Source organism: Mustelus asterias, chromosome 2 (genome assembly GCF_964213995.1).
Source record: "Mustelus asterias chromosome 2, sMusAst1.hap1.1, whole genome shotgun sequence".
Classification (NCBI taxonomy): domain Eukaryota; kingdom Metazoa; phylum Chordata; class Chondrichthyes; order Carcharhiniformes; family Triakidae; genus Mustelus; species Mustelus asterias.
Window position 1 is genome coordinate 94644623 of NC_135802.1, and position 17787 is coordinate 94662409.

At 43.8% G+C, this 17787-nt stretch overlaps 1 protein-coding gene across 2 annotated transcripts in view; it reads right to left on the reverse strand.

Moving 5' to 3' along the window:
- The window catches only part of rapgef5a (Rap guanine nucleotide exchange factor (GEF) 5a), a 190092-nt gene that overhangs the window by 36969 nt on the left and 135336 nt on the right, over positions 1–17787 (reverse strand). For both annotated transcript variants that reach the window (XM_078238589.1, XM_078238599.1), the window contains 3 exons: positions 9118–9196; positions 3163–3310; positions 2980–3077 (listed from right to left, as the gene is read on the reverse strand). In XM_078238589.1, the coding sequence (XP_078094715.1) occupies positions 2980–3077; positions 3163–3310; positions 9118–9196 (325 nt within the window). The remainder of the gene's footprint in view (positions 1–2979; positions 3078–3162; positions 3311–9117; positions 9197–17787) is intronic.

Sequence of the window (17787 nt, forward strand, 5' to 3'; positions counted from 1 at the left end):
GAAAGTGGGAGCTGACAGTGGCGCAGTGAGGAAAACAAGACATCCGGGACCTGAGTAAACAGAAAAACCAGCAAAGTGGTCTCCTTTGCCAATCAGATTTAAGAATTAGGAAATAAACAGTGCATAAGGTAAATGGAGTGAATTTCATTAGAAATAAAGAGAGGGAAGGAAAGACTGAATTAAAAGAGAGAGGAAAAGGTACAAGAAGAAAGGATAAGATATTTTTTAATAATTTAAAATCTCCTAAAACAATTCAAAACCTAAAAGAATGATATTCTACACTTGTACTCATTAATATTTTGGTGCCAGAGAAATTAATTGGCAGTCAATAATACCTATTACATATTTAATTAGGAGTTTATACAGCTACTATTCCTATCTGTTTAGGTTTAGTTCAAATCTACTGTGCAAACACTGCAACTTTTCAAAGTTCAATATAGTTCAATGGTGAAGGCTGACAGTGAGAAACTATTTTACTGAAGCTACTGGTAATTTATTGGCATTCACATTTAACCTTGTGTCTGTGCCTTGTCTGACTGGACTGGACCATTTACACATAAATAACAAGTGCCATTAGCCTTAAGTTGACAATGTTACTTTGACAGAAACAACAGATCAAAAATACTGCTTATTATCACCTGGTGATTGGGTGGAGGGGGTAAGCTGCTAACAATAAACTGAGTGTGCACAAACAACCAGAACTGCCCATTAATTGACATTTTCCACATGGAAGCTCTGGATGTTTTCATATACTGAATCACAGTTCTGTAATTAAAGGGCTAAAGAAAAACTAAGAATAGGGGAATAAATTAAAACAAATGTAAAAGTTTGTAAGCTTTGAATGTAGCTTTCAAGCATCAATGCCATGTGAATTAGTTAATGAATCAAAGTGCAGGAGTTCATTACTGTTTGGAGAACGATAGAATGGAAGACATTAATAATTAAACCTTGTTTTTCACAAGAACATTTTTACTGTATTCGGATTTTCACTAAGCCAGGAGCCATTTAGCTGAGCATTACTAAGTGAAATATGAGGAAATGGCAAAGCAACATGTCCTAAACTCTGAAACATGTACACCCATCCATTATAGCAGTGGTTCCCAAAAGGTGCGGCGCGCCACACTGGTGCGGCAAGAGAGGATGGATGACAAGTGTGGCGGGAAGATTCAAGGACAATCAAAGAAACATTTAAACATGGATTAGATATTTTTCCAAAGTGATTGTTTTATACTTTCTGGATGTCCCATGATCATATTATAAAGTAGTTGTGTTCTATGTTATGAATCAAGCACTGCTAGGAGTTGTTTTTTTTTGTTTTTGAATGTATTTCTTATCAATAAAAAATTTGGTGTGGCGCGAGCAAATTTTTATTCTGAAAGTGCGGCCCAGTGAAAAAAGTTTGGTAACCACTGCATTATAGGATGGAAATAAGCATGGGGTCCACAGATTGATTCTCACATTTTAGCTAAAGATGCATTTTCTACTTCTTCTGGCCATGAATTAGATCTTAAAACTTACTATGAAGTTTCTTGAATGGACTAGATGTCAAGTGTACCTGATCCATCATGAATTAGATGGTCTAAATCTGCGCTGCTACAGTTAGTTTTGAAATCCTTGGATTAGTGAGGGGGAAGGAAAATCAACTTGGGTTCTATTGATCACTGGCAATTAAGCGCCAATGTATGGACATATTTGTGTGTGGTTGCATATCCCTACAGTCCAAATACCCTTTTTGACACTCCGGCCTCGAGTCTCTTGGAGAAGTGCCTCCAATTTCAGGTGATCGAAACATACTGGGAAAAGGAACTCGAGCAGAGAACTTAACCATTATCCTCTGACTGTCTCACCGCACTTAAATGACAGCAGGAAGGCAGGGCTCAGGAACCCAGCTGACTTCACTCCACTGTTGCCATCACTCTCCCCGAGGAAACAAACAGCAGTGTTTCATAAAGGACTGTTGGGATATTATATTATATTAAAGAAAATCTGACTAAATGTTTTGTGAAAAGAAATGTTGGTGATCCTAATATTATCAGCATAATTTCCCCTCTGCAGTCTGAACAATAAATGTTTGGCACTCACTTTTTCAACTCAAATAACTGGAATCCATTTTAAAAAGCAATTTGATCCAATACACGGGAAGTAAATGAAAGTATGGATTAGTTGGCCAGATTGGGAGAGCAGTTTGTTGAAGAGGGCTTTTTAAAAATCAATTTAGCACCACTTTGTACACAACTTTAATTTATCTTACTTTATGCAAAAGGGATAAAACATGGTGCAATTGGCAAGTTTTCTATCTGGGTCAACACAAGATCGAGATTTAGACAGAGGGGATTTACACAGAGTGAATGCTCAGTTCGCTGCTTGGCACAGGCTTTGTCAGCTTACATAATGCCACTTTATGCAAACTTACTACGTAAGATGAACGGCACGGTGACATAGTGGTTAGCACTGCAGCCTCACAATGCTGTGGACCCAGGTTTGATTCCTGGCTTGGGTCACTGTGCGGAGTCTGCACATTCTCCCCATGTCTGCGTGGGATTTTTCCAGGTGCTCCGCTTCCTCCCACAGTCCGAAAGGCATGCTGGTTAGGTGCATTGGCCATCCTACATTCTCCTCAGTGCACCCGTAGAGGCGCCGGAGTGTGACGACTAGGGGATTTTTACAGTAACTTCACTGCAGTGTTAATGTAAGCCTATTTGTGATACTAATAAATAAAAACAGAATTAACAGCCATTGTAATAAAACCTTTGCTAGTCAGTGGATGGTAAAATATCATAGAAGGGAAGTTGTTACCATTCTGTTGAAATGATGTACCTACGGAAGGGGTTGTTTGCAGAGCACCTCAGGCACCATGCTCCTCCCCTTGCTCTGTTGCCACAATGAATAATAAGTGTTGGTACATCCTGTTAATTCGACAAATATTAATAGCAGTAACGCACAGCTCCAGGCAAGGAATGTGATCTCCGTTGTACTCACTGTCTGCGATGTGTCCAAAACAGGCTCTGGAGTTCTTTCAAACCCTTTTCCAAACTGGGATACTCAAAAATATCATCAAGCACGCACCTATAAAGATTCTGGAACACAACAATTAAGAACAATGCATTGGTTTGTGAAGACTTTCTAAAGACTAAAATAACTTTTTTCTTTTCAGTGCTGTACCTTGAAAACCAATTTTGCATTTTCATCTTCTCGTAATAAAGTCTGATAAAGAAATACCCATTGTGACACAATGCGTAGCACTTTGCGTTTTCGGTACAAGCTGTTATCTAAGTCTTCTTGTTTTTCTGTATATGTCTTCAGACAATAGGTAGCATTCCGTCAAGGAAAATATCTTTGCGATTAAGAAAAAAATCATATCTCTAATGTGATGTAAATTTTGCCTGTTTCGATGCTTATGGAGGTCAGAGTTTGTTTTATTTCTGGCTCAAATGGTTGGGAGAAGTCCGTTTGGGGAGCAATCCTTCTGTGTTCATTATTAGTGGCCAACAGAAATAATGGTGACTGCCATCAGCTTACAGAGCTGCTCCATTGCCTTTGCCTTGGGGACGCTGGGGGAGGGCAGCAATCAATATTCCATTGATTATTTCCGAGCAGCCATATTCAATGTTTTAGGAATGTTGAGTTAGCTCTAATACAAGTTGGCATCGCTGCTGTGGTTCCAAACATTGCCCACTGATGCTCAGTCTGTGCTCCAAGAGTAGAGTTCGAATTTTTCAATCTCTCAATGAAACCTTTTAGTATGAAACGCCTCAAGTGCATACCATGTCGGAAACTTTTATCCACCCTGGTATTTATGCTCATCAATCCATACTCGTGGTTTTCTGATTCCTAAAGAAGTATTATTGTCACTTTATTATCCCTTTGAATTGCTGTGATTATGTCTGCTGTGTATTAGAATATAATGACATTATTTCCATTCACCAATATTTATTAGTTAAGTGGTTCTTCTAGTTACATTTTCAAATGAAGCATAGGGAATATCAGTGAGCATAAGACCAAAATAAATGCTGACATAACCAAAAGAAGATTTGCAACCACCTTCTCAATTAGAGATGGGCAATATAGTCTTGATAGTGATGCCCAACGCCCACTTTAAACAAATGGCAGAGCTGTTGTAGCAATAATGCAAGAGGAGAAAAGTTCACAAAATTGTCTCAATACCCTTTACAATATTTAATAGACTTAATGATCTCTGCTTGTGTTGCTGAGTCCCCCAAGGTAAAGGGTAACACCTATACTCTGCCTGCCAAGTGATCCCCAATATTGTCGTCCTAAATCAACCGTGCCATTTTATTGTAAACCAATTGCAAGAATCTTAGCCAGTTACACCACACTTGCCATTAAATCAAGTCATTCTCTTATCTCCTTGAAAACGGCTTGACCTTGCTTGTCCGAAGCAGAACTGATTTAGTAACTGCATTTTTCTGAGAGGAGTAGCTGAGTATCAAGGAACCATCACGTTTCCTGTCACTAATTTTATTGACTCTGCCTGTCTTTTCAGAGGACACTAACCTCTAGAATGCAGTTATACGTTGAATGTGCAGCCATTCTGCAAATAATAGTCGTGCATGAACATAAATTTTGTCTCTGGCAATTCGGGCCCTGAATGCATTTGTTTATCCCGTTTGTAACACAGGGATTTTGCAGTACTGAGTTTGAGATGTTAAATTATGCATTCGGCCATCAGCCAGATGTTGTCCTTTTTATTGCTTTGGCCATTGCCTCTCTCTCCTTTCCTCTCTTGAAGGTGCTGAATTTTGATGGGATAAAGATCCACCAGCACCAGCCACCCTTTGGCATGTAGCCTAAATATCCATCTTTCCAAATGAGCAATGTGAGTGATATTTAACCATTGAGAAGCATTCTAGCAAAAGCCCAATCCTGTTCTTATCCACATACAGGCTAGAATTTTCTGGCTGATCAAGCCCCGCCATCATTAGAAGCGAGGATGGAGAATTTAGTGCTCAGTCAAATCTCCATTCACTGCAGTGGGACCATAAAATCCTGCCAGAGTGAACGGCTGGAAAATTCCCCCCACACGCTCCTTTCTGTGGGAGTCACTTGTGTTCCTGGGAAACAGGAACCTTGATCAATTTTCTTCCTCTTTGGCCTAAAGCACATTTAGGTAAATGGTAACATCTATCATGACGACTGAGCTAAATACTGACCAGGGATTAAGCCTTGTCCAATTTCACATTGGGCAGTGTATTTACTATCCAGGTGCTTCCCCCGGATCCCCAACTGAGGTTAGGCGGCCTGTTGACTTCCACGCCCTGTTGCCTGAGATGATCTTGGCAGGCATCCCCTGGGGGGTCTGGCCCTTGAGGGTCTTGGCCTACTTTTGGGCAGCACGGGTATTGCAGTGCAGCCGCCATTGGTGTGTGGGGTTGAAGGAGTGTTGCTCTCAGAGAGGGGGACTCAGATAGGCTGGACACCCCCAGGGTCTCCTGAGTGGAAGGCACTGTGCTGTGCACTAGTGATCCTCATCCCTTCAGGTGCCCAATGGGCCTGTGCTCCTCCAAGAGATAGAGGGGCATCTGGAGTGAAGTCCAGAAGCCCTACCGTCCTCTGGCGCTGACATTCATGGATTCCAATCAATGCCTGCAGCATGCAGTTAAAGCCCTGCACCATGGAGTTCATGTCCTCTGACATGGAGGTCATGAGGTGAACCATGGTGTGGACATCTCCTGCCACTGAGTGAATGTCCCAATCCAAAGTCTCCAGTGCGGATACATCCCTCGCAGTTTTGGCCTCGGTTCACTGAAGTGACGGCACCATCTCCTTGGACATAAGGTGATGGGATTCCTCCAGTCGGCCTTGCATCCTAGGCGGGATGCTTTCATCCCCTCCTGATGCTCACAACTCTGCCTTTGCAGCTCCAGCAGCTCTGGCCTAGGGGCACATTATCAGGCAGGGGCCCAGCAGAGTCCTGGCCTCCAACATCCCTCCAGGTTCCCTGGGACATCCCTGCTTCCACGTCCTGTGGATTTTCAGCTGTGAGAGGCTCACCAGTGAGTGACCAGAATCCTGCCTACTTAGCCTGTCCACTGAGGTGTGATTATCTGCGCTAATGCTGAGTCTGAGTGACAGTTGTGACGCATCTTCAGCGGTGGGGTTTGAGAAGTCTCTACCATAGTTGCTCGAGTCCAGGGGGTGCAGGGAGTGATCTGGCCTGGTCTGCTGCTTTGCCTGCAGGAGAAGGGAGGCGACATTGGTGCATTACAGGAAGTAAAGGAGGGAATATTGATTATTCACTTGAGACATGAGGAATGACAGCGTGACTTGAGGATTCTCACATTTGTCTGTTGCCCCCACTTCACCATCATCTCAGGTGCGATCCCTTCTCCTTGGTCAACTTGAGGGCTCTCTCCTGAGATGGCGTAAGACCATAAGATATAGGAGCGTAATTAGGCCATTCGGCCCATTGCGTCTGCTCCGCCATTCAATCATGGGTGATAAGTTTTCAACCCCATTCTCCCGCATTTTCCCTGTAACCTTTGATCCCCTTACCAATCAAGAACCTACCTATCTCTGTCTAAAATATACTCAATGACCTGGCCTCCACAGCCTTCTGTGGCAATGAATTCCATAGATTCACCACCTTCTGGCTGTAGAAATTCCTGCCCATTTTGTCCCTTTATTCTGAGGCTGTGCCCTTGGGTCCTAGTCTTGCCTACTAATGGAAACATCTTCCCCACGTCCACTCTATCCAGGCATTTCACTATTTTGTAAGTTTCAATGAGATCCCCCCTCATCCTTCTAAATTCCATCGAGTGCAGACCCAGAGTCCTCAACCGTTCTTCATATGATAAGCTCTTCATTCCAGGGATTATTCTTGTGAACCTCCTCTGGAACCTTTCCAAGGCCAGCACATCCTTCCTTAGATATGGGGCCCAAATCTGCTCACAATGCTCCAAATGGGGTCTGACCAGAGCCTTGTACAGCCTCAGAAGTACATCCCTGCTCTTGTTTTCTAGCCCTCTCGACATAAATGCCAACATTGCATTTGCCTTCCTAACTGCCGACTGAACCTGCACCTTAACCTTAAGAAATCTTGAACAATGACTCCCAAGTCCCTTTGTGCTTCTGATTTCCTGTGCATTTTCCCATTTAGAAAATAGTCTATGCCTCCATTCCTCCTTCCAAAGTGCATAACCTCACACTTTTCCACATTGTATTCCATCTGCCACTTCCTGCCCACTGTCCTAACCTGTCCAAGTCCTTCTGCAGCCCCCCTGCTTCCTCAATACTACCTATCGCTCTACATATCTTTGTATCATCTGCAAACTTAGCAACAGTGCCTTCAGTTGCTTCCTCCAAATCGTCAATGTATATTGTGAAAAGTTGTGGTCCCAGCACCGACCCCTGAGGCACACCATTAGTCACCGGCTGCCATCCTGAAAAAGACCACTTTATCCCCATTCTCTGCCTTCTGCCAGTCAGCCAATCCTCTATCCATGCCAGGATCTTACCCTTAACACCATGGGCACTTAACTTACTGACCAGCGATTCAAAAAGGCAGTTCACCACCAACTTCTGAAGGGAAATTAGGGACTGGCAAATGCTGTGGACTTGCCAGCAACACTCACATTCCCGGAATGAATGATAAAAAACGAACATTATTAGAATTCAATGTCCTGCTCCCACACAGACTGAATGAGTGCTCAGCAGCAGAGAAATAGCAGGAGCTGCCACAGATAATGGAGTTGTCCCTTCCAATTAAACTACATTTGTATCATTCAAACACTCTGCTCCACTCCAGTGGCACCTGATGCATCAGACAACATTCAGGCTCAGGTAGTAACAGCTATAGTGCTGTACTTGTAGGGCTGTCCATTCACCCAGAGCGTGAAGGTACTAATCCACCTCCACCCTGAGACAGGTATTGATATAAACAGCATCTAGTCATTTCACTTCTTTCTACCAGTGGGGAAATAGAAGCAGATAGAAACATATCGACAAATAGAAGCAGCACAGGGGTTAGAGAATAGGAGAAGCACCTAGAAAAAATAGGTAAAACTGAACACGGGTGTACCATACAGCATTATAGTGAATATCAGTTGGGTTCACTGATATTCCACATTACATTGCTGCACTTCAGTTGGGATGAGACAGAATATGGTAGTTGTGGAGAAGCTCTATGATAAAGAAAAGGCTGGGAAAAACAAGTAGGTTTTTCTTTTGCCAGGACTTTGACCACATGTCCAGATGCCTGTTTTGCATAGGATGGTGCAAGCATTAAAATCACTCCTAAAGTGTGGTGTCTACTGTACCTTTCTTTAAGCACCAGTTTGACAGAGCAATACCGGCTGTGATTTTCCGACCCTGCCTGCCACCGCGATCGTCCAGTCCTGCCGAAAGTTGATGGAATTTTATCTGGGCCGCCGCATGCCCTGCGGTTGGTCCCACTGTGGCGGGGCTGGAGATCCCAGTCATTGATTGAAAAGTTGTAGATTCAAGCTCCACATTGCACTCACAGGACATGAGTTCCCTGCATACATATTATTGATCCCATATTGATGTGATACTTTAGCCCACAACTTCCATTAACACACGCTCAATGTAACATCAGAGCCAGATAACCTAAAGTCATCGTTGCAACAAAATCATCTAGATTAGACCGGAATCGAACACATATAAAAATTGTATGATGGTGGAGACAGAAAAGAGCACTTGAATTACCAGCTCAGAAATGGCATAATTTATAGTTTATGAGTCAAGATGGTCATTCTTGAAGTCATTAGTAATATATCGGCATTCTTTTTAACATCACTGTATCCAATGTTTGAAATCATTTTTTTCAAATGTAAATGATGTACAATGTTCAATTATAGGCTGGTTTGATCAATAAAATTGTACAATATAAATTACCTAAAAAAATGATTGGAACATAAATGGTACATTAGCATCACTTTTAGGGTTCTGACTTCAATGAATACTGTCCATTTGTTTTACTGAAATCAATAGCACTCACCAGCTAAGGTTGTCTAACAGAACATTGAGACCTGAGGAGGTCTGGCCTTATGGAAAGGTATTTGACAAACAGCTTTATAACCAGAATAATCATTTATATGTGAGTTACTTTTCAGCTGATATAGACACCTGAAAGGATATTGCTTCAGTAACGCATGACACAAGTCACTGGTTGACATGAAGACTGTGTAGGTGAGAAGAAAATCGTCCAGCAAGATATCTGCAAAACAGAACATTGTTAATCTGAAATGCCTGAACATTAAAGCTTTGAGTGGTGAATTATTCTCTTCACAAAATATATGAACTCTGCTGGCACCAACATTTAAATGATTATTTCCTTCTGCTGCCAAATTCATTATTAACTTCTCACAAATCCATGTGCAATAGCTTCAAGAACAAACCCCAAAAGCTCAGTTTATCATAGAAACCCTACAGTGCAGAAGGAGGCCATTCGGCCCATAGAGTCTGCACCGACCACAATCCCACCCAGGCCCTACCCCCACATATTTACCCGCTAATCCCACTAACCTACGCATCTCAGGACTCTAAGGGGCAATTTTTAACCTGGCCAATCAACCTAACCTGCACATCTTTGGACTGTGGGAGGAAACCGGAGCACCCGGAGGAAACCCACGCAGACAATGTGCAAACTCCACACAGACAGTGACCCAAGCCAGGAATCGAACCCGGGACCCTGGAGCTGTGAAGCAGCAGTGCTAACCACTGTGCTACCGTGCCACAGTTTATGTAACTTTCGTCTAAAATCATGCATTGCTCCAAAATATTCTCTTGTATCCAAGGACACCTGTAAACTTTATTTTATGCTCGAGACTTCCTTTTAATGAGCATTCAACATTTTTGTTGAAATTACATTAACTCAAACTCATGCTGATGCCATCATTCAGATGTTGGGTAGAAACTGACAGTTCAAAACTTTCTTACCAGGTGCAATGCTTGCTTAAAAAGAGAATTGCTTTCTTTAGGACATCATAATAATTACAAACTACTTCCAATAAACCCCCCCCCCCCGCCCTCCCCAGTTAGATTATCCATTGATGTCAGTGTGAGGGCACGCCGGTATGAATTGTGACTGGTCTCCCATGGCCTGCACTTAATGGGCAGACCTGCTGGAGGAGCTCAAGTGAGTTCATCGCTCAGGGTGGGAGAGGGTCATGCCTGGGCGGTACCCCCTGGCACTGTGCATTAAAAAAATTAAGTTGCTGATGGAACGTCATTGGACCCTCACCTTTCAATTTCTTTCACAACAAATATATATTTGTTACCAAATATTAACCATATTAAAGAAGCTTTTTTACAACTTACAGCAATCAACTTGGCAATTCCTATTTCCAAAAGAAAAGCGATGTGCATACTTGAACTAGGAAACGTTGCACCCCATGTTCTGGCTGCTAAGAGCTTGTAGCTGAGTTAGTGTTAGTCAAATTACACTGTTTGTAATTGATCTTTAGAATATTGTGATTGCTTTTTTCATAAAAGGTTGGTTAGCTCACTAGATAGCAAGAGTGTAAAGCAGAATAATGCCAGCCTTGTGGGTTTAATCCCTATACCGGTTGAAGTAGTTAATTGAAGCCAGCCTCCTTACCTGGCCCCGTGCTTGATGTTGAGCACTGTCCTTCAAACACTATAAGCCAATGGGCAGGATTTTCTGATCCCATTCTCGGGCGAGTTTGTGGCGGGAGCAGAAAATCTCGCGAGAGGCTCAAATCAGGTTTTACTTTGGTGGGAAGTCTCATCACGATTGCCCCCATCTCCAACAAGGACATATTGGGAATCCCGACATTCAACATCAGGAACTCCATTATCATAAATCTGAGGTAATTGTCAGGCCTCTATGCCTGATAATCCACCCCCCTCCTCCCCCCGCCAGTTAGATTATCCATTGATGTCAGTGTGAGGGCATGCCGGTATGAATTGCAACTGGTCTCCCATGGCCTGCACCTAATGGGCAAACCTGCTGGGGGAGCTCAAGTGAGATCATTGCTCAGGGGGGAGTGGATCATGCCTGGGCGGTACCTAGATACTACCCCCTGGCACTGTGCATTAAAAAAATTAAGTTGCTGGTGGAGCGTCATAGGACCCACATCTTCCAATTTCTTTTCTATATCACTAATGATATGGCTTTTCCCACCCGCTGCCACAATGCAAGAAAATGGTCAAATTCCACCCATTGCCTTTCTCTAATAGAGAGAGATTCCTATGGTCCTCCATGGCTAATTACCTACCTTTTCGTAAAAGTCATACAGATGGGAATGATCATTACTTTGAGAAACAGAAGCTGATAGAGCTGATGAAGGCATGTCTTTGATTCTCCATGCAGTCAGTGCATGGTCCACTGCCAGTATTTGAACTGATGGTGAATCACCAATTCAACACCTTTTGAACAGCATTATGAAAGAGATTTGAACAGTTTTAAACTGTTGAATTTTACAGGGAATATACAGACATGATTTTTATATCAGGGACCACAAATGGATTTTAGATATGCCTACAAGTGACAAACGGCAAATCACAGAGATAGAATCATAATCTCAGAGCCAGATACCAACAACAATTACAATTTGCATAGTATCAAACATGATGGGTGGAATGAGAAGTAAAGATACCACTATTGTACCTGTATTGGATGCCAGGAGAAATTTACATAGTGAATACTTCTTGAGGTAAGTTGACATTCTGCCAAAAGATTTGCCCAAACAATTTCTGTGCTTGCACAAATAACATAATACAGTTTTATTGTAGTGCTCGTCATATTTGGTTTTGGTTTTGTTTCATTTGAAGGAAACAATATTTTAATGAGACTTGCGAATAAAATTTTCAAACGTTGGTACTTGAGGCAATGGAAAGAACAGACAATGCATGGCTAAATCTCGAGCCAGGATTTTGTCAACAGCATATCATTCCCAATGTGGTAAACAAAACTAGGACTCATTTTCACTTTCACTCTTTTTGCCGTTTCCCACGATAACAATTATAAATCCAAGTGTCTACAGTGTGTTTGGAAAATGCGTGTGATTGAATAGTGGGGGAGCTTTCTCATTGGTGTAAGCAGCCATCAGCTGACAATGCTGCATCTACAGGCAGCCTATTAAAGAGTCTGCTGGTTAAACACAGAGGCTCTGCATCAAGGCCACAACCTTACTGCCCAAATCCATTCCATTAACACAAGACTTCAGAGCACAAAAGGTGGCAAGGGTGCTCCTCAAAATTAAATTTCACTTGTAAATATTTCACAATACATTGGTAGGTGGTGTCGCACAGTGGGTAGCGACCCTACCTCTTGACCAGAAGCTCTGGGTTCAAGTGAGCTCCAGGACCCACTGACCACAGAGGGAGCATTCATAACGCAGTTTCAACGGGCCGATAATCAGCACAGGAATTCTTTCACCATTTCCCCCACTATTCCTCAAAAGGAAAAAACGTGGGTGTGAAGATATGCTTTAAAAAAGTACATTGGTCACACTTTATTCATGTATGCATCATTATTATTTGTAGAAACTAGTTTATTCAGAACTAATGTAATCTAGTTTATTCAGAGCTAATGTACTCAGAGCTAAGAAATAATGTAGGGAGGAGTTATACAATAAATGGCAGAGTCATCAAGAGTATAGAAACACAGAGGGACCTAGGTGTGCAAGTCCACAAATCCTTGAAGGTGGGAGCACAGGTGGAGAAGGTGGTGAAGAAGGCATATGGTATGCTTGCCTTTATAGGACGGGGTATAGAGTATAAAAGCTGGAGTCTGATGATGCAGCTGTATAGAACGCTGGTTAGGCCGCATTTGGAGTACTGCGTCCAGTTCTGGTCACCGCACTACCAGAAGAATGTGGAGGTGTTAGTGAGAGTGCAGAGAAGGTTTACCAGGATGTTGCCTGGTATGGAGGGTCTTAGCTATGAGGAGAGATTGGGTAAACTGGGGTTCTTCTCCCTGGAAAGACGGAGAATGAGGGGAGAGCTAATAGAGGTGTACAAGATTATGAAGGGGATAGATAGGGTGAATGGTGGGAAGCTTTTTCCCAGATCAGAAGTTACGATCACGAGGGGTCACGGGCTCAAGGTGAGAGGGGCGAAGTATAACTCAGATATTAGAGGGATGTTTTTTACACAGAGGGTGGTGGGCGCCTGGAATGCGCTGCCAAGTAGGGTGGTGGAGGCAGACACGCTGACATCGTTTAAGACTTACCTGGATAGTCGCATGAGCAGCCTGGGAATGGAGGGATACAAACGATTGGTCTAGTTGGACCAAGGAGCGGCACAGGCTTGGAGGGCCGAAGGGCCTGTTTCCTGTGCTGTACTGTTCTTTGTTCTAAACGTATTAGCACGCCTCATGGTTGGTACACATTGATGGTTACAGGAGAGTTAGGGACATTCTGTTTTTTGTGGAAGAAACAATTAATGTGTTTTTGTTTTCACATTTTAGTGAGTGTTTATTGCAGTGTTGTACACACCACTCTGTGTGAGACAACTGGACTTGTAGGCTCAGTTGGCCCTTCCTTTTGTGGATTGCAAAGGACCTTGTCTGATATCATTCTCAGTGAGATAAATGAAATAGATGAACTCAAAATCCTGTAGGGCCTCTGCCAGCCAACATTCTGAGATGGACTCACATTCGAACAGTACTGACACTACCCTTTGGTCCACTAATGGGCTGAATGGCCTCCTACTGCCCTGCAGGGATTCTATGTTCTAATTCTCTTACTTCGGCTGACTGTCCCCACCACCCCCCCAGGGTGCAGCACACACGAATGGGGTAGTTTTATCTGGATTGAGACAGGGTGCAGCCCACATTAATGGGGTAATTTTATCCCCAAAAACAAGTGGGTTTGGTTCGGTGAAATGATAAAATCTAAGAAGTCTCAAACCCAAATTCAACCCATCTCAAACTGAAAGCAAAATACGGTGGATGCTGGGAATCACCTCAAACCTGCCCACTTCTAGTTTTAATAGCGGCAGGATGGTTGAGTGTAGGGTTGGGGTGGTGAATGTTGGCAACCTACAAATTCCCAGGAGTTAGAAACATAGAAAAACTACAGCACAATACAGGCCCTTCAGCCCACAAAGTTGTGCCGAACACGTCCCTACCTTAACGATTACTAGGCTTACCTATAACCCGCTATCTTACTAAGTTCCATGTACTTATCTAAAAGTCTCTTAAAAGACCCTATCGAATCCACCTCCTCCACCGTTGCTGGCAGCACATTCCACGCACCCACCACCCTCTGAGTGAAAAACTTACCCCTGACATCTCCTCTGTACCTACTCCCCAGCACCTTAAACCTGTGTCCTCTGCTTTGAGCGTCCTATGAACTCGGACCCCAAGATCCTTCTGATCTTCCACTCTGCCAAGAGTCCTACCATTAATATTATATTCTGCCATCCTATTTGACCTGCCAAAATGAACCACCTCACACTTATCTGGGTTGAACTCCATCTGCCACTTCTCCGCCCAGTCTTGCATCCTATCAATGTCTTGCTGCAACTTCTGACATCCCTCCACACTATCCACAACACCTCCCACCTTTGTGTCATCAGCAAACTCACCAACCCATCAAAGAGAAGCAGGGAGATTATCCCCAATGCACGGGACAATATTTATCCCTCAATCAACATCACAAAAACAAATTAAAACAGATAACTGCACATTTTTGTGGGATTTTCCACTTCCTCATCCAGGTCATTTATAAAAATCACAAAGATTAAGAGTCCCAGAACAGATCCCTGGGACACTCCACTGGTTACCGACCTCCATGCAGAATATGACCCATCTATAACCACTCTTTGCCTTCTGTGGGCAAGCCAGTTCTGGATCCACAAAGCAATGTCCCCTTGGATCCCATGCCCCCTCACTTTCTCAATAAGCCTTGCATGGGGCACCTTATCAAATGCCTTGCTGAAGTCCATATATACTACATCTACTGCTCTTCCTTCATCAATGTGTTTAGTCACATCCTCAAAAAATTCAATCAGGCTCATAAGGCATGATCTGCCTTTGACAAAGCCATGCTGAGTTGCCTGGTTTATTTAAATATTTTCCTAAGATTATATACCTCAGATTTTACTTTTCTTCCAGATCTACTGCTTGCCAGCAGGGTTTCCTGGACCTCAGGAAAGCTGAAAGGAACTGAGGACTGCTACATGGAAAAGGTAAGAGCTTTCCCAGGGGAGAGGGAGTGCTTCCCCCAATCTCTAAACTAATCTGCTTCCTTCTCCACAATCAGGTTCAGCACACCTTCTTCACCCCCTGAAATCTAATTCCTCTTCTACAATTTGTCCTCATCCTTGAGAGAATCCCTCGTGATCGGATTCCTATGATCACTGTCTCCCCACAATCAATTCTGTGATTGCCAAACTCTCATCTCTGCTCCCGAACTCTCTCCAACCGCCTCGCTGCCCACCAGAATCACTAACGACCCTTCTAACCATATTGTACTCACCTCAATCCCCTCTGAAATCTCTATTCTGAAGAACAGAAAGTGGACCTGCTTTATCTCCTGGGTGTTGGTCCCTCCTGCAATGTTCCCCACCTGACAAGGTACCAAGCCTGTCGATCAATGGTCCACAGCATTAATTCTGAACTGAAACAGGTCTCTATTTTCAGTTCTGGCACTATTAAAATCAAAACTATCTGGCTATTTTGTGGTGTGCTACTGCTATTCTGTCCTGCTGAACTGAGTAATACAGATTCGGGAAGCCTTATGCATTCAGTTCCAGTCAATATGCATGTGGGCAGGATTAGACTCAACTCTGATCATAGAATCCCTGGAGTGCAGGAGGAGCCCATCGAGTCTGCACCGACTCTCCAAAAAACCATTTCACCCAGGCACACCCCCCCACCCTATCCCCGTAACCCCATGCATTTCCCATGGCTAATCTCCCTAACGTACGCATCTTTGGACACTAAGGGGCAATTTTAGCATGGCTGACCCACCTAACCTGCACATCTTTGGAGTTGGAGGAAACCCACGCAGACACGGGGAGAACGTGCAAACTCCACACAGTCACCCGAGGCCGGAATTGAACCTGGTTCCCTGGCGTTGTGACACAGCAGTGCTAACCACTGTGCCACCAGTTGAATATTATTCCATGGTTGAATATTTTGTTGACACTTATTATCTATCTAGAAAAAAAAAATCTGTTTTGATATCACTCCTTTCTTGACCTCGATGTCCAAAGGCATTTTGAAGCTAATGAAAATCCCACAAAAATGTGCAGTTATCTGTTTTAATTTGTTTTTGTGATGTTGATTGAGGGATAAATATTGTCCAGTGCATTGGGGTTAATCTCCCTGCTCCTCTTTGAAATAATGCCATGGGATCTTCCGCATCCAGCTGAGAGAACGGACAGAGCTGCAGTCTATTGTTTCGTCCAAAAGACAGTGCAGCACTCCCTCAGCATTGTACTGGAGTTATGTGACAGCGGACACTTTCTTCATTGTGCTAGATGTTGGAGCTGGCCTCACAGGGCTCAGATGTTGATTTCATAGAATCCACACAGTGCAGAAGAAGGCTATTCAGCCCATCAAGCCTGCACCGACCACAATCCCATATTCTCGTAACCCCACGTACTTACCCTGCTAATCCCCTTGACACTAGGGTCAATTCATCATGGCCAATCAACCTAACCCGCACATCTTTTGGACTGTGGGAGGAAACTGGAGAACCCGGAGGAAACCCATGCAGACACAGAGAGAATGTGCAAATTCCCCACAGACAGTGAACCAAGGCTGGAATTGAACCTAGGTCCCTGGCGCTGTGAGGCAGCAGTGACACCACTGTGCCACCGTTACGCCCATTTCTCTCCTGGCTGAATGTGGATGATGATTGGATTTGAATGTCTTCGTGTGCCTACTTCGTAGCTGAGTGGGAATTTTCAGTGAAGCAGCTAAGGGATGGAGACCACCTTCTTATGTTTTTTTTACTTGACTGAGAGAAGCATTTCACTACAATCAGGAATTTATTTCTTAAAACCACTTCTTTTTCAAATGATCATTAAGTTCTGACATGAGATTGTTTGGTCTATTCCCCCAACCTCACTGCAGCTCACTGCCTGAGAGTGAAAAGCACCAACATGCCCTATGTGTCACACATCATTTCAGCCAGACATGCCATCACTGCTGCTGTGCATGCATCAGGTCTCTTAGGAATGCAATTACTTTTTCCCTACAGTTGCAACGTGTTATCACCATCTGCCCAGTACTGCCTGAAGCAAACACGCCCAGTTAACTGGTCTTGTGGGCAACCAAATGTGGAAATTAGAGCTTCTGCCTCCTCTCTGTGATATGAGTACTTAAGTTTTTAAACACTTTGCAATTATAGTAGACATCGTACAAACTACAGCAAAATGAACAAACTGAGGGGGTGGTCCCCCAGGGCTGCTAACTCCAACCGGGATTCCCGATGGCCTGTTGATTGGGTTTGAGGGTCAAATCGGGATTCTCGCCAGGCGTCAAATCCATTGCGAGTCTCCCGGCCCGCTGCACCTGGCCAGATCAGGTTCTCACCCAGAGCGGCTGAGAAGCTGATCAGAACAAATTTAAATACATCTGAATACAATTAGCGGGCTGGAAGTCTGATTCAACAGCCTGCCTGGATGCTCCCCCTACCTCAAATCGGGAAGTTCCACGGGTGCCAATTAGTCCTGGTGCAGACAATCGGGAACCAGACACTGCAGACTCTGAGCGGGGGTGGGAGGGGTGTCACGGAGGTAGTACTGCCCCCCAACTGTGCCCATGGGCTGCTCTGTTGCTGCCAGGCTGCAGGGAGGGGACCATCAAGGGACCTGGCGCTGGGTGAG